Consider the following 24,716-nt stretch of genomic DNA (forward strand, 5'->3'; position numbering starts at 1 on the left):
CGAATTCCATCTCCATTTTGCGTTAAAATGCGGGCTGCAGACATGCGGCGATTTCCAAAGCTGTCACGGTTTTGTAAATCACAGCATGCCAATTATACCAAAAGATATAATTGAAGCAGATGAAAACTGTCAGGACGTCATATGGGGCCTTAGTCTTAAGGAGCATGTATGCTCAGGGATCCTATATCCACTTTCTCAGGTAGGGTTGCATACCAGCCACAATGCATTGAAGGGGCCATTATGAACGCTGTATACACAGCTATGGGTATCCATGATGTGGCTCCCCTCTGACCCTGGAGGTCACGTCATCTGCCAGGATCAGAGTCTGTTACAGCTGTTGGGTCCTAGAGTACCCAAATCAATAACCAAAAAAAAAAAAAAAAAAGTCAGCAGATGTCTCCAAAGATCTTATTATGTCCTTATGTGAACACGATGTAAAAAAATACATACAAAAAAAAAAAATGTGTCTTTCCTTTACCAGAAATTGGCCTATACACAAGTGGTTTAAGGGGTTTTCTGGCCACTGGTTTTTCTTTTTTTTTCATACTGATGACCTCCACAGGATAGGTCACCGGTATCAGATTGGTGGGGGTCTGACACTCAGGCCCTACACCGATTAGCTCATCTGGCCATGTCCCTTCACCAGAACCTAGTGCTGTGGACAAGACCAGAAACAGCTCTGCTGCTATTCAAATAATAGGCACAGAGTTGCAGCCCCATTCACTGTATAGTGGTGATGCCGCAGAACCAAAGCTGTACACTTGTAATTTGGCCAAAAACACCTAGGGGCTGGAAAAACCTCTTTAAGAGAGAAGCACAGTGTAAAAGTTCAAATGATTGTTATGTTGGATATTTCAAATAAGGTATAAATACATTTTGCAATGTCCCTATAAAGTTCTTTTTTTAAATCGCCCTATAATGTTTGATCTCGTATGTCAGCACTATAAAAAGATACGACAGCCTACGTGTGATGTACATGAATAGTAAACCATAATCTCACTCGTGCATTTGCACAGAAGGCAGGTAGCGAGGAGCAGTCCCACTATGGCATTAAGGAACATATTCAGTTTTATCATATTCCTAAAGATCGTCTCAGTCACAAAGACATCATTTATCCAGCTGAATAACGGAAGCTATGAAGACATTGTCATTGCAATTCACCCTGGACTACAGGAAGACGACACACTTATTCAAAAGATTGAGGTAGGAATTATATTTTTAATAAGATTCCCCAAAAATGTTTTCTGTGATTGTAGGAGACAAATGGAGAAAATGGAAACATAATCGAGGGATTTCCCTGCTTCCTACATTTTATATGATTGTTCATATTTTATTGTACATCAGATAAGACTTTACATCAGATTACTGTCACATCAGATGTAATAATTTACTAAGACTGCCATTTCCTATAAGGGTCCATTCACATGGAGGAAAGTGATTCTGCCGCGATAAAAGACTCCCTTTGAGTTCAATTGATTCCATTTTCTAAGCGGAACACATTGAAATCAATGGGTTAAAAAGTCTCCCATTGAGTTCAATGTGTTCCGTGGAAGACAGAACCTATTGAACTCAATGGGAGTCTTTTTTATCAGTGCTGATTCTGCCGCGAGTTATCCTGACAGAATCAGAGCCACTTTCCTCTGTGTGAATGGACCCTAAAGGTCATTCTTGGCTATCCAGGCATGAATTATTAGGAGGCTTTCGGCTGTTAATAAATTAGGTGCACACCCGTGTGCCAGAATGGACACCTGCACCAGTCAGGAAATTACGTAGATTTCCTGAATAACCAACCCCAGTTTTATGGCATGAGTTATAATAAATATGTTGTGCCGGGGCGCCCATGTCCCACCTTGCTTCGCCCACTTTTGGTGTATATAGATTAATAAATTCCACTCATTGTATACCATTACTATCATTTGTTTGGTACCAGGTAACATGCCCATTCCAAGAAATTTGTGGGATTCCATGGGTTTTATTTTTTGCCCGTTATGCTCATTATTTTTGCTATGTTCGGCCGCTGAGAGCAGAATATAGAAGTAAATACCATTGAATGCTGCCAGAATTTGAAGAATTTGAGACAATACTAGTGGCATAACTATGAATGGCTGGGCCCCCAGCAAAAATTTGACATGGCTTCCCTCCCCCCCCCCCTTTCCCGCACAAACTGCACTCCCCGCATTCCTGCACACACTATTATGCTCCATAGCAGCCCCTGCACACACTATTATGTCACATAGCAGCCCCTGCACACACTATTATGTCACATAGCAGCCCCTGCACACACTATTATGTCACATAGCAGCCCCTGCACACACTATTATGTCACATAGCAGCCCCTGCACACACTATTATGCCCCATAGTGGCCTCTGCACACTCTATTACTCCCCATAGAGGCCCCTGTACACACTATTATGTCACATAGCAGCCCCTGCACACACTATTATGCCCCATAGTGGCCTCTGCACACTCTATTACTCCCCATAGTGGCCCCTGTACACATTATTATGCCCCATAGCAGTCCCTGCACACACTATTATGCCCCATAGTGGCCCCTGCACACAGTATTATCCCCCATAGTGGCCCCTGCACACAGTATTATGCCCCATTGTGGACCACCCATGATCAATTATTATACTCTGGTGTCTTTTCAGACCTGCCTGCTGGTGCACAGAAGAGGTAAGTAACAGCATTTTTTATGTTTCCTCACCTCCCCTGGGCCTCTGATCATTATATTCTGGGATCTAAAAAGACCCCAGAGTATAATGACAGCAGTGTTTGTGGGTTTGTGGGCCCGCGGCCTTACTTACTGATCCTCACTCTTGCTCACAGCCACATCCACTTCTGCAGAATGGGAAGCACAGTTGGCCTTGAGTAGGAGCGGGGATTGGTAAGTAAATAAGGCCCGAAACCTGCTGGGGTTACACCAGCAGGGAACAGCCTATTTAAAAATATATATATCAAGAGCCCGCTGGGCCCCCTAATGTCTTGGGCCCTTATGCCACTGGATAATACTTAGTAAGAAGGAGATATGGCATTCCCACTTGTGGCAACGAAACGGGGGACATAAGCTTAAACTAAACAGTCTAAACACATGGCAGGTCCATCCAGCATCAGCCAGTGTGATAAATTTGGTGCATTGTATTAGTACTATGTACTAGTATAATAATTGTTCATGGGTGTCCACAATGGAGCATAATACTGTGTGCAGGGGTCATTATGGGACATAATACTGTGTGCAGGGGCCACTATGGGGGATAATACTGTGTGCAGGGGACACTATGAGGTATAATACTGTGTGCAGGGGCCACTATGGGGGATAATACTGTGTGCAGGGGTCACTATGAGGTATAATACTGTGTGCAGGGGCCACTATGGGGGATAATACTGTGTGCAGGGGTCACTATGGGGGATAATACTGTGTGCAGGGGCCACTATGAGGTATAATACTGTGTGCAGGGGCCACTATGGGGGATAATACTGTGTGCAGGGGTCACTATGAGGTATAATACTGTGTGCAGGGGCCACTATGGGGGATAATACTGTGTGCAGGGGTCACTATGGGGGATAATACTGTGTGCAGGGGCCACTATGGGGGATAATACTGTGCGCAGGGGCCACTATGGGCATAATACTGTGTGCAGGGGCCACTATGGGGGATATACTGTGTGCAGGGGACACTATGGGGCATAATACTGTGTGCAGGGGCTACTATGGGGGATATACTGTGTGCAGGGGACACTATTGGGCATAATACTACATGCATAGGCCATTTTTTATTTTATCCTGATAGAAATGGATCCCAATTTACACCCCCCGACACCTGTAACTCTTTTATACTTCAGTGTACAGAGCGGTGTATTTATCATGTGACAATATGTAGTTTTTCTTGATACTATGTTGGGAAATGTATGATGTTTTGATCACTCTTTGTTCCATTTTTTTGGGACAGGAAAGCGGTAAAAAAAAATATCATGTCAGCCATTTTTCTGCTATGGCATTTACCATTTGGGACAAATGTTTTTATATTTTATATTCACATGTGATATGTCTATGTACTCTCAAATGCCTGGGTTACATTTGACCGCAGCATCTGAGTGGAAACAATGGTCTTCTATTGACTTCTATGAGAGTGTTTTCTAGGCATGCTCTGTGACCTCTGCTGTCGTCACTATACAGAGAGGGGAGGTTTCAGCAGTGAAATCGCCTTTTATGAGGTAGATTCTGTGTCTTGTCTATATATACATGATAGCTGTGATTATCAGTGTGCTGATCAGTGAGGTGGGCGCTGCAAAGAAATCTCTTACAGAAAACAGGACGTCTCTGCATATTATTTAGCATAGTAGCCAGAATCAGAACTGCAGGGGCTTAAAGAATTTTGTGAAATATGGATAGTCGCATGGAAAATTTTTAAAAGACTCACCAAAAATTCTTTAAAAATATATTTAAGAGAAAACGTGATGAAAAAAATAAGTCACTTTCTGGCAATACATTCCCGTAATGCTGCGGTTGTTTGATTCAGTTCCATTGAACACAAGAGTCTTCTCTTATTTGTTAGGAAATGGTGAAAGAAGCATCAGTTTACCTATTCCATGCTACAGAAAACCGGCTTTCCATAAAAGATGTAAAGATTCTAATCCCATCAAATTGGACTTCAAAAAACAACTATGTAGCACGTACAAGAGAGACGTATGAAACGGTAAGAATGGAAAAGGTGATTTTACAATCTGTCCATGGACTGAAAATACATGTGCACTGAGCAATTTATCAGAAGTACACAAAAGTACTGTATATTCACACAGGAAGTAGTAGTTCAGCAGGGTGCTGCACTGCTTTACAGCACTGCAGCAAAGCAAGGCTATGTTCTGTGTCAGACAGACAATGGTATCTGTTAATGGACAGATACCTGAAGGGTCCCAATATAATCCATAGAGTTCATCAGGATCCATTTTTTTGTGTTCTATAATAAATCTTTCTATCATTGATGGCCTACCCTACATCAATATTAGATCGGGGGGGGGGGGGGGGGGGGTTACGCAGTGGCTCAGTGGTTAGCACTGTAGCCTTGCAGCGCTGGGTCCTTGTGCTCAAATCCCGCCAAGGGCAAAAAACCATCTGCAAGGAGTATGTATGCTCTCCCCGTGTTTGCATGGCCTTCCACCCCGTATTCCAAAAAGACATACTGATAGAGAAAAAAAATTGTACATTGTGAGCTCTATGTGGGGCTCACAATCTACATTTAAAAAAAAAAAAAAATTAGATCTGTGGGGGTTCGATACCTGGTACCCCTGTAGATTACCGGCACCTATAAAGCACAGCTTGTTTACATACTGTGAGCGTCACTGTTCACTCACTGTACAAACTATGGCGATGAGTGTAGGTATTGCAGCACTGCCCCATCCAAGGATCGGCCATCAATGTTAGAAACTAGAGATGAGCGAGTAGTACTCGATGGAGTAGGTATTCGATCGAATACTACGGTATTCGAAATACTCGTACTCGATCGAGTACTACTACCTGTTCGAAGTTAAGATTTGATGCAGAACCAGCATTGATTGGCAGAATGCTATACAGTCGGCCAATCAACGCTGGTTCTTCTCTTACCTTTAGAAGTCTTCTCCCTGCGCAGTGTCCCCGCATCCTCTTCTGGCTCTGAATTCACTCTGCCAGGCATCGGGCCTGGGCAGAGCCGACTGCGCATGTCCGCTTGTAGTGCGGGAATGCGCAGTCGGCTCTGCCCAGGCCCGGTGCCTAGCAGAGTGATTTCAAGGCTGGAAGAGGACACAGGGACACTGCGCAGGGAGAAGAATCCAGCCCGACCCTCACTCATGGACTTGGTAAGTAGAATTTGATGAAATGTTGCGTACCCCTGAAATGAGCATTTCCCCCCATAGACTATAATGGGGTTCGAAACCCGTTTGAACAGTCGAACAGTGTGCGGCTGTTCGAATCGTTTTAGTGTTCGCTCATCTCTATTAGAAACCCTTTTACCTTTTGTAAATAATCTCTAACAATCGCCATTCTCTATATATTTTGTTCTACCAGGCGGATGTTATTATATCAGATCCTTTTCTAAAAAATGGTGACAGCCCCTATACTGTCCAATATAGAGGTTGTGGGGAGCAAGGAGAACGCATTCATTTAACACCCAATTATTTGCTAAATACAAGTCTGTCCTCGGTCTATGGACCTCCAGGTAATGTTCTAATACTTCATGCGTATTTGATTTTTGATACTCATGTAAAAATAGATTTTTTTCCCCTAAATTGAATTTTATCAATATATTTCTTAAGGGTTATACAGTAGATTTCAAAATGGGGTTACTTTATGGTGGATGCCACTTTCCTTGGGACCTCAAACTTGTTATGGTATCCAAAAACCAGACTGTCTAAATATTCACTCTAAAAGCCAATCTGTATTCCTTCACTTCTGCACCCTGTTGTGCGCCCAAACAGCAGTATATACCACGTATATGACATTGTGACGTTACTGGTGACTTCCGCTAGAGGGCCTGTACATAGTAGATCGAAGAGGCGAATAATTTTTCTTTATGTTCATATCCCAATTAGCAGCACTATTATATAATAACAAAGAATTGGAACACCCCTTTAATTATTGGTAGAAAGACTTCTAGAAAAAGCACCAGTCGCAAAACACTATTGGGATGTTTGTCTTTTAGCACGTTAGTTAACTCACTGTTACCATGTAGATTGCTTGGGATATAATGTCATTTTGTATGTTTACCTAGGAAGAACATTCGTCCATGAATGGGCGCACTTTCGCTGGGGAGTCTTTGACGAATTTAATGATGAAATTCCCTATTATATATCTAGAGAACGTAAAGTAGAAGCGACCAGGTAACGCTCATACTTACACTGATTGGGAATATTATCACGGTACATGTGATACTTTTTCTTCTTGTACTCCAACCTTGTCACTTTCCAGAAATGGGGCATGGAAAGGGGTGTGACATGGATGGGACTACGAGCCCGACCAGATTTATGACCATTTATATCAGTTTATTGGTGTGATGCCTGAATTCTAAGCCATAGACTTCAGCACAGGTGCACAGCCCTGCAGAGTCTGCACCTTATTTACGAAAAGGGACACTCTCCGCCAGTCCAAAAGATGAGAAGATTGGTGTTGGTTTGTAAATATCCCCCACAGCATTCTGTATATATTGGGCTCCCTTGAGACTATAAGAAATTACTTTATGCCATCCATAGAGAAAACTTTTTCTGTACTGTATGTCCAGCTAAGAAGAAGACAACCAGGTGTAATGTTAGGTTCACGCTAGCGTTTGGGTCACCATCGAAAAGTAGTTACCTACAGACACCCGCTAACCCCATGCACTATAATGGGGTGTGCCTAGTTTCCTAGTTGCAGGACATTTCTCTCCACTGATTTTAGGTGGAATCTTGGGCGAGAGAGTCCAACACAGATGTGAGCCAAGCCTTACACGTCTTGTTTTAGATAAATAAAGATAACTCAGTGCGACTTATGAGCAAACACTGTCTGCTTTTTTTATAGAGCATCGTAATTCTCCATTGGGTTCTTTGTTTGCAATATTCTGGGTTAAAATACAACTTATATTGATTACTCCTGAACACAACAGAGTAGGTGGTGGAGTTGACCCCTCTAGGTGTGCCCGAGACTCTTTCTATTTTTTTCATGTTTTTCTAGAAATTATTGTATTGTGAAATCTTTGTTGTCATTTTTTTTACTGTATCTTCCAAGTTCTTCCAGCTTCTTGCAAGTCATATTGCAGAATGCAAGTATCTGTTTTACTGCAATGTAAATATAACTTATATTTTATTGTTATGTTAGCTATTTTGGTATCACTCCTGGAGGTAGGTGATGTTTGCCCTTGTCATAACACCACCTTGGTCACATAGGGCTTAGTTAAAGGATAATGAAAGGGATAGCTATCCTTCCTGTTGTATGCGTGTGATAGAGAGCATGCCTGTGAGCGGACCTAGGTCATCATAGGTGTGACACAGCTGATAAAGACTGTACTGTATGCTACTGTAGACTGGGAGCCACAATGTGGTGAAATAGCCATGTACAGAGAGTGCAAGAGGCAGGTGAAGCGACCTACCCGCAGATAGCTGGGCTAGAAGACACTGCAGGCCTAAGGAAATATGGGAACACATCCCATTAAAGGCCTTACCCCCTATAGCAGGGGAAGAAAAATACCTATTAGGAGAACTGTTACTATACATATCCAAGAGCCACCATTGGCACTTGTTCCTGAATGACTGGATAGAGTTTTCTTTACTGCTGTGTAACATTCAAGTACTGTATCTTATTGTGAAAACACCGTTCTATAACCCTTTTAGGAAGACACCAGTCTTAATGGATTCCCTGGCAGGCGCAAGACTTGCCAGAATTTCAAGATCTCGTGCACGTACATGCACCTAATCGCAAATCTACTGTTAGGATAACAGATGCAGATCTGGGCTAATAGTGAGAACCAGTACTAGATACACTGATCAAAATGGTAAATACGGTGCTGTGTGTCCAACACCCCTAAGGCCACACCAACTCCAACCCCACAATAGTGTTCACTAGAGCCCCAGATGGTGGGGATCGACTCGGCTGCACTGCTGGGCGGAGTGATACGGGTCGGGAAATGTCAAACACACAGTGCACCACAAATCACAGTAAACCAGACACTGAGAATTCTTACCAGTAGACATTTTCAGGTAGCGGTGCAGGTCCAAGGATCCAGAAGGCTGTGGTGGGTGTTCAGAAGATGGCAGCAGAATGTAAAGTGTAGTCGTATGGTCCAGGGTAGTCACCAAGAGGGAAACGCAGTACAGTGGGTAATCCGATGGAAACGTCAGGTAGACCAGGTCAGTAACAGGAGTGATCAATCAGTACAAAATGGTAATTCAGGAAGCAAAGGTCTAGAGGCAAGCCGGGGTCATAAACAGGATCAAGAACAGTACAAAATCAGGAGGCAAAGGCAAGGTCAGAAGGAGGAAAGGGAATCAGAAACACAGGAAAATGCTTACAATCAGGACACAAGATCATCTAAATAGCCAGAGATGGGCTGGAGGCAGAGCCCACCTGAAATAGACTCCGGTTTGCCGCTAGGCCGCACACCAGAAGTCCCCCATCCAGCTCAGGAGGAGACAGGCAACTCCCACACAACGTTGCCTCCCGAGACCCAGAAGTGAGGAACCCAGGGGCAATGGAGGAGGAGGGCCGGCAGCCTCTGCATGGCAGTGAGGAGGCTCCTGCCTTGCTCCTAACATCAATGCAAGTAAGGAAGTGGTATAGAGTCCCACCCTGCTTTGCCAACTGTCTAAAAAAAAAGTAGAAAGGTACAGAGGCTTAAAAAAACCCCCATAGGGCACCAAAAATGTGTTTTTGGGCCACTTTTAATGTACATCCTCCTTAGTAAACGAGGGCCTATGTTGTTGCATCCCAGTCGTGTTGTGTCTTGTCCATTCTATAATAGACCTCAAAGGGGCAATACTGCAGTACCTGATGCCAGTGCTACAATTTTTACACTGAGTAAGCAGTGCGGGTCCAGGCTCTAAACATTACCAGGAGCCACAATGGCTAGAGCAGCTGATCTGCAAGGCCATCGATATGAGAGAGTGGATAGCCGCTTACCTGTTTTTCCATACCCGATTAACATTTCTTTATCTTTCTGAACCAGATGCTCTGCGGGTATTAAAGGCAATTCCACAATGCAGGAATGTAAAGACGATGTCTGTCCATTAAGAGACTGCACTATTGACTCCAACACTGGTCTTTATGAACAAGGGTGTCTATTTTTGCCTGAGAAGGTCCAAAGTGGGCAGGAATCCATCATGTATTATTCTGGACTTCCTTCTGTAAGTATTACATTTCACTATCTGAATGTCTATGAATGGTTGAAGTAGAAGTTTGTGTACAATATTCTGAATTCGTACATCCGCACATGCACCAGATATGTTCATGCACATAAACAGTGACTTTGTAAACGCTTTCCTATACTTAAAGCCTACCTCTAGTTATAAAGACCTTTGCATAAATGAATAGTACAGTATAAGAAGCTTTGTAATATATATATTATTAAATAAATAAGTTTCCTTTGCCAATTTTCCGGCTGAAGGAAGACAGGCCCTAGTGAAAAGTGGGCTCAGTTATAATCTGTGTTAACTTAGAAATCCATTAGGGCCTTTGTGTAGTCCAGAAGACTGTGACTAGTTTGGGACCAGGTCTAAGCTTTATGAAAGTAGAAGTATGCCATGCCTAGTATTGGAAAACTATGAGTGGTTACAGATTGCTATCTATTGTATCCTAAAATGAGCCATTACAGACAAATGCCCTATAATTGTGACTTACGTGTGTAACTACCTGAGAACTGTTAAAGCTATGCTGACATGGTGCATGATGGAGTAGGCCTCAATGAAACTGCAGATGGTGAGGTGTACTGAATTGTGGCCTAATACTGTACACCAGAGTGTATGGAGACAGCAAAGAGGGCAAATTCTGTCAAGTGATGCTAGGTTCACTCTAGCGTTCGGATCTCGAAAGACGGAATTCCTGTCTGCTTAAAAAGTGGTTACTTGCAAACCCATTGGGCTATAATGGGATCCACCGGTTTTATACTAAAATCCAGTATAAAGTGTTGCAGGACTTTTCTCTCTGACAATTTTAGGCGGAATCTGCTGCATGGTCTCCTATGGACAACCATCAGGCAGATATCTAGATTAAATGGAATCACTTGCGGGTTGAGCCGATCTTGAAAAATCTCCGACCTCGATCCCGCTGGAAAAGATCGGGTCGGAATTCTGAACGCGATCGTGAAATTTACTTGATTGCCGATCGTAATCCGATCTTGTCCGATCCCAATTGCTCAACCCTACTTATAAGTGGTTTAGAAAAGATTTTGGTGGTGACCTTCTTTAAGAACTGTGTCCCTTTTAAGATGGATAACCATCAAGCATCATGCCTCTCAAAGGAAGTGTTCCATCATAGTCCCTAATCCTGTACCCATGATCTGACACTAGACCCACCATGTTTTTTTGTCTCAGCTCTGAGTAAACCTTTGTCACAGTTCAGCTGGAGTTGCAGAGAATCTCTGCATTATCTTCTCCTGGAGCTCAAAAACCAATAAACCTGCAAGGTGTGACCTCTTTCAAATTTTTTAGTTCCTCATTGGCTACCTATGTCTCTTTTTTTTCTGTTTTTAGACAACATTTTTCTGTAATGACAGCAGTCATAACATTGAAGCTCCAACTCTGCAGAACCGAATGTGTAATTCTTACAGTACATGGGACGTCATCATGAATTCTACAGATATAACGTCTACTTCACCGAGACCTGACAGCAGTCTTCTTGTTCCTACAATCACTCTAATCCAGTCCAAGAGAAGAGTGATCACATTAGCATGTGATGTTTCCAGAAGTATGGAGAATGTATGTTCCTCTTTAAACTAAAACTATTGTTATATGATAGGAATGTTAAGGGTATGTTCACACGGCGTATTTTGAAAAGGAATTTGAGGCGGTCCTTTTATTCTCATTCAGAAAGCTGAAATCGACCCTTGGCTTTCTACCACAGGTTTTCATGCCTGGTATACAATAGAGAAAATCAAACTTGGGTCTTCAAAAAAAATGAAGGAAGAGACTGACCATGTATATCCAAAAAAAAGAAAAAGACATGGCCCGCACATGCCAGTCTCATACATTGATCTAGTGCCTCTCAGCAAATTCTACAGTACTGAACATGAGGTTCTTAGTATACAGTACAGACCAAAAGTTTGGACACACCTTCTCATTCAAAGAGTTTTCTGTATTTTCATGACTATGAAAATTGTAGATTTGACCAAGAAGGAGAGTGATGGGGGCTACACGGGATGACCTGGCCTCCACAGTCACCAGACCTGAACCCAATCGAGATGGTTTGGGGTGAGCTGGACCACAGAATGAAGGCAAAAGAGCTAACAAGTGCTAAGCATCTCTGGGAACTCCTTCAAGACTGTTGGAAGACCATTTCCGGTGACTACCTCTTGAAACTCATCAAGAGAATGCCAAGAGTGTGCAAAGCAGGAATCAAAACAAAAGGTGGCTACTTTGAAGAACCGAGAATATGTCATATTTTCAGTTGTTTCACACTTTTTTGTTAAGTATATCATTCCACATTTGTTACTTCATAGTTTTGATACCTTCAGTGTGAATCTACAATTTTCATAGTAATGAAAATACAAAAACTCTTTGAATGAGAAGGTGTGTCCAAACTTTTGGTTTGTACTGTACATATTGATCAAGGTGTATAAGCTCACCAGCTACTTCACGGCGACCTTTTTATAGTGGATCCCTACTCTACTGGGTGCAGCGCTGCACAGCACCCACAGGAGGAGCAACCCATTGGTCTGGCAACACCCCTGACACCAGACGAAGCCCCCAGGCTCTGGGTCGCTCCCCCTATGGGCGCAGCATTGCAGTGGTGGTGGTCGCTGTGTGGCACCGCACACTGTAGAGAAGGGATCCATGATAAAGAGGTCGCCATGAAGTGGCTAGTGGGCTTATACACCTTGATAAATATGTATACTAAGAACCTCATGTTCAGTATTGTAGAATTTGCTGAGAAGCACTAGATCAATGTATAAGACTGGGATGTGCGGGCCATGTCCTTTTCTCTTTTTGGATAAACTTAGGACTTTTGCCAAGGTTTCCAGCTGGGGAACCACTGCAAGATCGAGCAGGGCACTTTTTTTCCAACCCACTGATTTGGAACGGTTTTCAGAGAGTAATTTGAGGTCTACTTCAAATTCCCATCCAAATGATTCCATATGAACATACCCTAAATTGTCAGAATAGCTAAGTTGCATATTTTTATATTGGTGAGACTGACACGATACAGTATCAGAGACTATGTATTGCCAGCCTCAGAGAACCCCCTACATTGTCAGGATTAGAAATCCTATATAGTTCCAATGACAGAATCCATATATACTATAATATCATTGACAGAACATACTCTTATAGTACCTGATCTAGTGCTATTCATACTGGGTCTCCAATGTGCCTCCATGTTAGAAAGTCCATGGTCAAAAGAGCCAACAATGAAGCCCCCTATACAATTATCTCCTTTCAGCTACAGATACCCCATAAAACAATAGGAACATAGTGAATAGTTACGTATGTGAAGTCTATTAAACCAATAAAATAACTTAATATAACTAAGCACAGAGAAGATTTTGTTGTATTTAGCTAGTTTATTCCACAGGGTCAAGAGCATTGTGTCCCAGAATAACAAGGCACCGTTCATGCCAATACTAGGTCTTTAATTCTGTGATGCTTGTGATGATCATTGGGGGTTGTTATGTGGTTGATATGGTATTATAGTGTGATGCCAATGGCAATATACAATGAGCACTTACCATGCTGGTGAATAGGAATATAGTCGTTATACTATATAACCAGTGTTGTCTCTTTTTTATTCTCAGTCAGATCGTATTGGACGGTTGTTTCAAGGAGCAGAGTTTTTCCTTACTCAGATTGTAGAGACAGGAACTTACGTTGGGATCGTTGAGTTCTCTTTTCTCGCGCGTGCTAATTCTAAGCTTGTTCAAGTAAAGAATGAAGAGGATCGTAAAAATTTGACATCACTAGTTCCCTCAACCACTGAGAATGATAGTGGCAATCTCTGTCGGGGAATTCTTGAGGCAATAAATGTAGGTTACTATCCTGAGGCCATTATAATATCACAGGTCATCAGTGTCAAATCTACTATACATGGCATGATTTTATTGTCCTCATTGCAGGTAAATAAGGTGTTGGATGGTTCAGCCGCTGGCACTGAGATGTTGTTGGTCACGGATGGAGATTTATACTATACAAATTGCATTGGAGACATAACTGCCAGTGGTGCAATTATCCATTTACTAGCACTTGGCTCTGACGTACCAAAGGATCTTGAAGCCTTTGCGAATTTGACTGGTAGGTGAAGATGTTTGCATTCTGGGCCTTAGCCATATACGGCTCTTTAAAGGTTGCATGTGAACCTAATAGTTAAGTACAATAATAATATAAGCTAAAATACTTAGTGTTCTGATACAACGACCCCTGTCCAAATAACCAACAATGAACCAAAGCTCATATAAGGAAAACATCCATAAGCAGCTTCTCATAGCGATAACACCTAAGTTAGAGAAGACTATATTACATTGGTCAGATGATCATTTTGAGTAGGGGTTTTTAATATGAGACCAAACCTTTATATGCTTTAGTAGATAGTGATACCTTTTGTCAGGGTCTGGGGTTGCTAGGTGGGGTGGCATAGACACACAAGTCCGGTTTCTTTTAGTCCAAAACAAAGGTAGAGTTTTATTTTCACTCAAAAAGGTAGTGCAGCAACAAAAGGAAACAATACAAAAATAAATACCTGCCCGGCTAGGCTCTAACTAAACATAGAATAGGTTACCTCACCTAGAATAACAGAAATAAAAAAAATAAAAACCAGTAGAATCATTCAGGACACAGCTCCAAAAATATGACCTCTCTCTCAGCTCTCCAGCCAAACTCTGCCAAAGTGTTGCTGCTGGAGCTGGCTTCTTAAGCTCCCTTGATGAGGAGACTCTCTGCAGCTGAGTTGCTGCCATAATATCCCCAAAGTGTGGACTGGAGGGGAGTGGAATGACAGGTCCCACTACCAACCTACCTGTCATTCCTAAAAATCCAGCCCAATAATGCGCATTTACCAAAATGCTCAGCAGACAAAAGTTGTCTTCTGAGAACAAACATTCCTGGAGTTTTCTCATCTCACCCACCTGAGTAGTCCTGGTGAGATGTACACCCCCTCCATTACCTGACCAGCCATCAGCTTACACTTCTCATTAAAAGCATTGGTTGCATAAATTGCTCTTTACAGAACTTTAAGTTTATTTAACAAAGCAAACTTGGTGACAAGTTCTCTAGGTATTGGTAAGTGCCACAATACTTGAATATCAAAATACAAAAAATAAGTATGTCATTGTCTTTTAGGAGGACAAGCACATTTTGTCTCAGATGTACCATCTGCAAATGACATGATCAATGCTTTCAGTGCAATCTACAATCAAAATGGTGATGTTACTCAACAGCCGATTCTGGTAAGACACAAGAAACTTGTTAGTTGGTATTTTTACTTATACCCTTTAGGCTCCTGTGATTCATTCTGTTATACAGGGTTTTTTGGGGGAAAGTGGCACTGTTGTGCTCTTCCTCTGGTGTAATATGGGAGGCGGGCAGGTTCACAACTGGCTTAAAGGGATTCTATTATTAGAATCCTTTTATCAGTACAACACATCGAAATAGCCTTAATTAAGAGAGCAACGCCCTTCCTCTTCTACAGCCACACCTCTCTGCCGCGTCTTCCTGATATCTTCTTCCAACGAGACTTCATTTGCTCGTTTAGCAGCCACAGAAAAATGGCTGACGAGCCATCCTTAAAGATCAGAATACTTGAGCCATTAGGAAGCATTGGTACATCACTGTGACAGATAAAGATGTAATGACCAGAGTCAGGAATCTCCTATTGTTTCAATCCATAGTTGTAAGAATTTTTAGGAATAACTGGTTAGAGGAAGCTGTCAGAATCTTAAAAAATAAGAAAAGATATTGGCTATGTGATACAGTTGCAAATGGAAAACATTGTTCTTTGTGTAAGTCTATGCAGATGAGAAAAATGTACATAGACTTGGTGCAACGTTGTTTGACAGTTTACCACTTGTAGATTTTACTTTGCGGTAGAAAAGAAGACATACCAGGTAAAAAAAAAGTTAATACTGAGGCTGGGAAACATCCCAAAATCTAAAAACAAGACCTCACACAGTGGTGTTAGAGGAAAAGGGGTATTCCCATAACTCTTGTTCTGCAGCCTGAAGGCTCTGTACTCTCTTCACTTCCTGGATTTCTCGCACATTGGTGGACAGGGTTTTAATTGCTCCGATATCTGCTATGATCCACAGTATGACGCTGATGTGGAAACTGATGTAGTAGAGCTGGATTTGAATCAGTTTGCATTACATACAGAGGTAATGGACTCCTTATCTCAGCCCTTATCAGCCAAATTCAATTAAACCGGCTGATAAGTGGAAGAGCTGAAGATAGACAGCACAGTACTCCCGGAGCTCTCACCTCCCCCTCCGCTATATGAGGAGCTCCGTTGCTTGTCAGCCCCTCCATCCCCCCTGAGAGCAGGCAGCTACCTCACTTGACAAATGAGCAGATAATTCCAAGGGCTAGTGTCAACAATGAAGTGAATAAATTAAGATAGCGGCCAAACAAAGCAGTTTTGATAAAGCAATGTATTTAGGAAAAGTCTTATATTCACATAAACTAGCAGTATAGATAGGATTCTTGTTATGGGACAACCCCCTTTAAGGTAAATTAAGGTTTCAGTAAGGTAAAAATTAAGAGAAACAAGTGTGTCCTGATGTCCTTAAGAGGTAAATTATCTTCTACTTATACTAGTCGCTATGAATCGCATTTTATTGGCTGTTTATTGGCGAGCCATCCTGTAAGGATATATTGGCAAGGAGGTTTTGTTTTGTCTTTGAGATAAAACAACTAAATAAGCCAATAAAGATTGACCATGATGGAAAAGTGTCTAGTAACCGCTGTATGTATGAAATTGTCTGTAACCCAAATGAATGTAAATATAAAATATATCACTTCCTAATCTTTATGTACATAATGACGCATTTTAATACATTTCTGTGTTTATCATTCTTGTATTGTTACAGCTGGAAAGTAGAAGTGCAAATCTTGAGTCAGAAGCTTGTTTGAATGGCACCATTTTTATTGACAGCACAGTTGGCACGTCCACCTTCTTTCTAGTTACTTGGCAAGCTGCTGTCCCGAGCATCTATTTGCAGGATCCCAATGGAAACACATACAATGAGGATCGATTCACCAATAACACACGTTCCAAGTCATCCAGACTTCAAATCTTGGGAAAGGCAGAGGTAGTATACACTGATATGGCATCATTTATGCACACATTGGTAATATCTATCTATCTATCTATCTATCTATCTATCTATCTCATAAAACTACATGTAATGGTAGCAGACATTTTCTATGAGAACCCTTCTAAAAAGAAGCAAGTTTTGAGCTGATCTTCAATCCCTCTGGATATCTAGTGCTCAACTTAAAAGTCCAAATGGCCTCTCTTGTCAACAATAACTTGCGCCAATCGCCTCCTCGTATTGGTTTATGTAGCTCTTCTATTGCAAAAAATTATGTATCCCCATTGTGACAGAGGACAGAATATTTGGATGCACCTAACACTTACTTACCATTATCCTAGCATATTAAAACACCACTCCATGTTAATAAAAGAAACAGGAGAACAAACCATTGTACACCGTCATAACAAGATATGCCATGAACTTTCTAATGTATATAAACTGCATAACATCTATCTTGTATTCTATGGATTATGCAGTTTATGTACTGTATACTGTAATGTTCATGGCATATCTTCTTACTATGGTGTGATCTCCCATGTTGGGAAGGGTTCAGACTTTCCCTTTCATATTCCATCTGGTCCTTGGCATACATTACACTCTAGAATGGTTTGTTGTTTATCTGATGGATCTAAGGGTTCATACTCTTAACTCTTAATACCTAGGACATAGGAACAAGGATCATTTGACCCATTTGTTTTACTACAAGTTATGTCTATTTTCATTTGATTGTATTCTGCTGCTACATCTCAATGCAAGTCGCACTGTGTGTCACATGATGCAAACATGTCTGATCTTACCAATGTGGACTCTGTTTGTTACCCTGTTTTTTTATGTTGGTTTTTATGCTAGTGTGATTTTATTCTATGAGTAAGGGGCCGTTGGCCTCAAAACGCGTAAAGCTTTAAAACTCACCATCAACCTTTCTCCTTTATGGCTGTTTTTTAATATTAAGAATTAAAAGTTATATTTTATTAATGTAAATTGCTGCTGGATTCCACACTTTGAATCAATAGTCTGATGCTGACTCATCAGGTGGTGACCAAAAAAATTCTTTAACATATCAAAAATTCTTAACAAATATGTTTAATTTTTGACTTATAAAAATAGGTCCTTTTCTGTTACCAAATTCGAGCTAAGCTATGGGTTACTCAAAAAAAAAATAAAAAATTTATTGTAAATATATACCAATTTACTTAACATTTATTTTTACAATTTTGTATACAAAAATTAAAAATTATTATTATGAATTGATGAACTCAATTCATTAAATTTATTAAAATGATTTTAAAAAAATGAGATTTGCTTTAAAATGGTATAAAATGCTTCTTACAAATATGTAAAGTGCTGCGGAATATGTTGGCGTTATATATATAAAAGATATTATTATTACGATTATTATTAATAATAATAATAATAATAATAATAATAATAATTAATTAGAGAGATGAGCGAGTACTATTCCATCAAATACCTCCCGGCCATAGGTTTTCGTGTAAGCGGCCGAACACCAAGGGGTTAAACTAATCAAATATTCGATTGTTATAATAACAATAATAATTTTCTATATCTAATTTTTTCTTCTTAGATTGGAGCCTGGAATTACACTCTTTGTAATAGACTTCTAACAAATCAAGTAGTAGGAATGATAGTGACATCCAAGTCTGCGGCTGAAGATGAGCCTCCAATTACCGTAAAGGTCCATGTGAACAAGGACACCAATGATTACCGCGACCCTATGATTATCTATGCATCAGTACGCCGTGGTCTGTTGCCTGTGACCAACTTAAATGTCACAGCATTTGTTACACCAGAAAGTGGCAACACTGTGAGCGTACAACTTCTGGACAATGGAGCTGGTAACTTTTTTACTTTTTTCTAGAATAGAATTTTTCTGGCACTTTTTTTCTTCCTAGAAGTAAAGTTTGATATATAGTCATGCATTTATTTTATTAGGTGCTGATGTTTTTAAGAACGATGGTGTCTATTCAAGATATTTCACGTCTTTCTCTGAAAATGGAAGGTACAACTTAGTAGTACAGGTTGAATCTCAAGAGACAGAAACCAGACTTGTGCTGCCTAAACATCGTGCTCTTTATATTCCTGGGTATATGGAAAATGGTATGTAATTTTAGTTACAATTTTTAGCTTGTTTATTTTCTTAGGTCTCATACACACCACAACCAACCATGACTTTGGAGAGAAGACTATCTGGTGGCACATTAAATCCCATGCAGTTTGGTGATACAACTACACTAGTAGCCGTATTGTGCTCCACCAGGTGCCATTTGTGGGGAATGTTCTTCCTTTGTAGCTATACTTTGAGAGAGATACCTCCATAATATGGCAACCAATGGATCATGCCATGCTTTATTCTATCCAGGAGAAAAAGTCTCCAAAAGTACTATATAAGGCCTATGCAACTCTTTCATAATATGCCCATGTTCGTAAGATCCTTTTCTTGGATTGTTACCCTATGGATCTTCTGGTTGAGGTGCCAAATTGTGCACAAAGAAACCACCAGAGTTTTCATGAAACACATATTATATATGTATATATATACACACGCAGGGTATTGCTGGGCTCACTGTTCAGTTCATATATAAGTTATAATACATGGTATATCCCCTTAGATTTTCTGCTGCTACATAATCCAGATCATAGGAATAGAAATATATAAATGAAATGGGTGCAATAGTAAAGGCTTTGCATACACCCTTCTCTAAATTGCAAATGGTCAAAAATATTACACTATATGCAGTGGCGTAACTAGGAATGGCGGGGCCCCGTGGCGAACTTTTGACATGGGGCCCCCTCCGACACCGAAGATCTCGACTGAGTCCCTCCTACGCATTTCTGCGCGCTCTATTATGTTCCATAGTGGCCCCTGCACACAGTATTATACCCAATAGTGGCCCCTGCACACAGTATTATGTTCCATAGTGGCCCCTGCACACAGTATTATACCCAATAGTGGCCCTTGCACACAGTATTATGTCCCTTAGCGGCCCCTACAGGACTAAATACTGTCACGTCACCCGCTGACCGCTATACCAGGACAAATTGTGGATAAAAAATCTGGTCATGTGCATTACAATTTAGTAACTCCATGTGCCTCATATTAATAGAAGTTAACCCCATCATCTCCCTGACATTAACCCATGTGTGCCTCAACATAAGGGTTACTGATATGTGAGAGACATGGAGGTAATAATAAAGTATCTTCATTATTATTACCCCCATATGTCTCACACATCAGTAACTCTTATGGTGAGGCACACAGGGGTTAATGTGAGGGAGATGATGGGGTTAACTGCTATTAATATGAGGCACATGGAGTTACTAAAACACAAGTAATCCCCCCAAATGCCTGATAGTAATAAGTAACCCCAGTACGTACCTGTGTAGCTTTAGTTTCATTTTCCTTCTTCCTCCAGTGCAGGACGGACGGCAGGAGCTCGGCAGGGATAAGCCCCGCCTCCTCCTCTCATTGGTGGGCAGAGGACAGCAGAGAAAGGGAGGGGGGAGAGAGGGGGAACGTCCTGCAGCGCTGACAGGAGCCAGACCTGCAGCTCCTGTGTCTCAGCCATTGCTGCAGCTTCGGGGCCCCCTGTTGGTGGAAAGTATTCTACCAACAGGGGGCCCCGATCATTATACTCGGGGGTCCGAAAAGACCTCCGAGCATAATGATAGCAGCGGTAGCAGCTGTCACCGGGCCCCTAATGTCCCGGGCCTTGTGGCAGCTGCTACCGCTGCTATGGTGGTAGTTACGCCACTGACTATATGTTTTATTTACAGGTGTGAAATCTATGAATCCTCCCAAACCAACATTCAGTGAAAGTGATCTTCATATAACCGGTGTTCGCATCAGTAGAAAAGCTTCAGGGGGTTCTTTCATTGTAAATAATGTGCCAACCCCACCACAAGAAATCAACTACAGGCCTTGTAAAATATTGGATTTGGAAGCGAAGGCACAAGGAGACTCAATTGTTTTATCTTGGACGGCAACTGGTGATAATCTGGACAAAGGCCAAGGTATGTCATTTGCTTAGGTAGGGACCATGTACATTAGCTGTATGTCCATTACTGTAACACTATCATACTTCCAACCACTGGATATTACAAATCCCACTCTCCGAAATTTCATGGCCATCATAACTAAGCAGAAGGAAACAAAAACTGTGTGAATAACAATGTGTAAAGTGGGAAGATGCCATCTTAATGGGTTACTATAAGTTTCTATAGCATTTTCTTTTCTGTGACTAAAAAGAAGAGAACATAACATCTTGTACATAGATGCCTTTTCCATTTTACTCATCTTTTTCCATATATTAGATATTTTTTTATTGTATTCAGGATGGTACATATTGCATAATGCTAAACAGTGTTATACAACTAGTTAATGCTGCTACTGTAGGAAACAAGGATGTCTCGCCTAAGATATTAATGATATTATGATATATTATTATGCAATTGTCGTCTGGCCCGAGGTTCAACCACCATTGTAAATGGAGGTTATCGAAAGCCCCATGCCCCTTCAGCACCTGTAAGCTCAATTTGGCTTTTATCACAAGTTGCATGTTGGCTTGTTGTGATCTAATGCAAATTCTAGTAATCACCGCTCACTGTTGCTGCAGAAGACTTGTATAAGTGACCACCTACTCACCTACCCCTTGTCCTGACCTTGAGCTACATGAGCTATTGGTTGGATTTCACCAATGCTAAGGAGAAAGTGATTATTTCTTTCCCGCTGCCATATGATATACTTAAAACCTCTTCTTAGTAAAATATCCTACGGTCCATATCTATCAGGCCAAAGTGTCAAACTTTTTGCCAGACAAAATTATCTTTGCTTCATGTAATTGGCAGAACATGGTGTCCCGAAAACATTTCCATACCTCTATACCCATGTACAGTATTTTATAAAGGTAACATTTACTAAGAGCTAAGGCTAGGTTCACACCTTCGTCCAGTCTCCATTTGGGGTTTCCATCTATTCTATGGGGTCCGCGGGTAACTGTTTTTTTAAGCTGATTAGGTTTCCATTCGTCCACAAGCAAACCCAAAGCATGGAATCCCCAACTTAGGTCAGCAGCTAGAATTGTTAAAGGGATTCTATCATTAGAATCAGTTTTTCCGATAATATCACATCCGCATAGCCTTAAGAAAGGCTATTCGTCCCCTACCTTTATACTTCTGCTCCAAGCTGCCGTTCCATTTATATACCAGTTTTTCCCGGTATGCAAAGGAGTCTTCAGATAACACAGGGGGCGTTCCCCCTGTGCTCAAACAGCATTCCCTGTGCTGCCTGAAGACTCTCCAGTGACACCTATCTTCTACAGCCGCACCTCTCCGCTGAATCCTTCATGTAGTCTTCTTCCAGCAAGCCTGAAATCGGAATCTAAATTCTGCGCATGCACAGTTGGCTCTGCTATCGGACTTTGGGCAGAGCCTACTGCGCATATCTGTTTGGGCATTTTACGGTGGTCCCTTATATAAGTGTCCTGTTCCTGTAAGTGGCCAAAGTACAATGGCTGAACAGACATGCACAGTTGGCTCTGCTCAAAGCACGATAGCAGAGCCGACTGCGCATGCGTAGAATTTAGATTCTGAACACAGAACACAGCCTGAAGAAGACTACATGAAGGATGTGGCAGAGAGGCGCAGCTGTAGAAGATGGAGGCGTCGCTAGAGAGTCTTCAGGCAGCATCCCTTTGCTGTCTGGAGTCTCATTTGCATACCAGAAATAACCGGTATATAAACGGAATGGCGGTGCGGAGCAGAAATATAAAGGTAGGAGTTGAACAGCCTTTCTTAAGGCTATTCTGACGTGATATTACCTGAAAAAGGGATTCTAATGATAGAATCCCTTTAAGGCTTTATAGCAGCTATTCACAGATTCTTAGCCTGTAGATAACTGAAGTGTCATCTTATTTTTTGATTATTTTTCAGCTGCACAATATGACTTGCGACTAAGCACAAATCCAAGAGATCTCAGGGACAGCTTTAAACGTTCAGCTCCAGTAGATATCTCCAGCCTCACCCCACAACTATTTGGATCCCTGGAAACATTCACTTTTGTACCTAACAATATGACAGAAGATGGTGTAATTGTTCTTTATTTTGCTCTTACCGCCATTAATAAGAACAATGAAGAGTCAGATATTTCTAATATTGCACAGACTGTGATCCCAGTGAGAATAATCATAGAATCTTCTACGATACCACAATCTACTAGTCTGACCACACCAGCCAACAACAATGACTCCACAGTTTCTTCAACACCTTCAACCATCTCCAAAACTGTTCCAACCAACAACAATGACTCCACAGTTTCTTCAACACCTTCAACCATCTCCAAAACTGTTCCAGCCAACAACAATGGCTCCACAGTTTCCTCAACCATTTCATCTATCTCCAAAACTGTTCCAGCCGACAACAATGGCTCCACAGTTTCTTCAACCATTTCATCTATCTCCAAAACTGTTCCAGCCAACAACAATGGCTCCATAGTTTCTTCAACACCTTCAACCATCTCCAAAACAATTCCATCGACTACATTTACTACGCCACCAAATCGTTACACTACTACAACCACGGACAACTCTGCAAAACTAACACACACCACAACCGGCAACACAAGTATTACTTCCCCATCTGCCAGTACTAATTCTTCTAATATCAATGTAACTGCTATTGTAATAATTGTGTGTGTAACGGCTGTTGTAGTCTTTAGTATTATTTGTCTTATAATTTACTTTGCGAGATATTCCAGAACTGGTAAATACTCCCGCGCCACGATACCATAATATTCAGCAAATACAAGCAAAATTGGTAACAATAGTGTTCTAGAAAGTCCCTCACCTGTCCTCTTGACTGGGCATGTCCAGATACTGTATGTGTGTCACAATTCCAAAAGTATCATGATTTGTGATAACTTATCATGATAGGTTATCTATTCTATTAGTGTCTATGGGTGGCCACTCTATGGTAATCTCCGGCAGCCCATAGCAGTGAATGGAAGGCTGGTCACAGAAGTGTACTGGCACTCCATTCACAAGGAAACCTTAGGGGGTCCTATGTCCTCCTAATTCAGCATTCAGACCCTAAAGATTGGAATTTATTCTCTGCCCTGTGGATAGGTTCCCATAGCAATATAACCTCTGTAAGGCCGGGGCACCACAGAAAAAAATGTGGCGTTTTACACTCATGGCAAAGTGGATGGGATTCTAGCGACTCACATCCTACTTTGCATTAAAATACAGACAGCGATTTCAAAAATTGTCACAATTTTAGAATTTACAAACATGTCAATTATACCTACCGAAACGCTGACGGTTTCCATATAGGTATAATTAGTGCAAAAAGTCCACAGAGAAAAACTCTGCGAACTTTCTGTCAAAAGCGCTGCGGGAAGAAGTGTGATGTGTTGCCGCCGTGGTTTTTCCCGCTTTTTTTCTGTGCGATGCCACCTGGGGCCTTAGCCTAAGTGTGGACATGTCTGTATGTCACCTGTCTGAAAAGCAGAGCATTTCACACTTTGAAAATTGCCATTTATCTTTACTAATTACCATCAAATTTCCAATTTATTTTATAAATAAATACAAAACTATTGATCAGTTCTTACCCTTACAAGGTGACATGAAAAAACAATCTCAAAATCACTTGTGTAAGTTATGACGTCTCAAAGTTATTGCCATATAAAGTGACACACGTCAGTTTTTGATCAAGCCCGGTCCTTTATCTACTTTTAGGCTGTGCCAT

General features: G+C 41.3%; 1 protein-coding gene across 1 annotated transcript; it reads left to right on the forward strand.

Annotated features, from left to right (window-relative positions):
• Positions 1-1,044: 1,044 nt before the first annotated feature.
• LOC142217866 (calcium-activated chloride channel regulator 1-like) lies at positions 1,045-23,761 on the forward strand. The gene is made up of 14 exons (XM_075286188.1): positions 1,045-1,203; positions 4,557-4,697; positions 6,044-6,194; positions 6,747-6,855; positions 9,669-9,846; positions 11,191-11,415; positions 13,449-13,676; positions 13,767-13,941; positions 14,986-15,092; positions 16,728-16,949; positions 18,541-18,811; positions 18,909-19,073; positions 20,751-20,987; positions 22,905-23,761. Exons 1-14 carry the CDS (start codon positions 1,045-1,047, stop codon positions 23,759-23,761), a joined length of 3,225 nt encoding a protein of 1,074 aa, XP_075142289.1.
• Positions 23,762-24,716: the final 955 nt, after the last annotated feature.

This window comes from Leptodactylus fuscus, chromosome 9, assembly GCF_031893055.1.
Source record: "Leptodactylus fuscus isolate aLepFus1 chromosome 9, aLepFus1.hap2, whole genome shotgun sequence".
NCBI lineage: Eukaryota > Metazoa > Chordata > Amphibia > Anura > Leptodactylidae > Leptodactylus > Leptodactylus fuscus.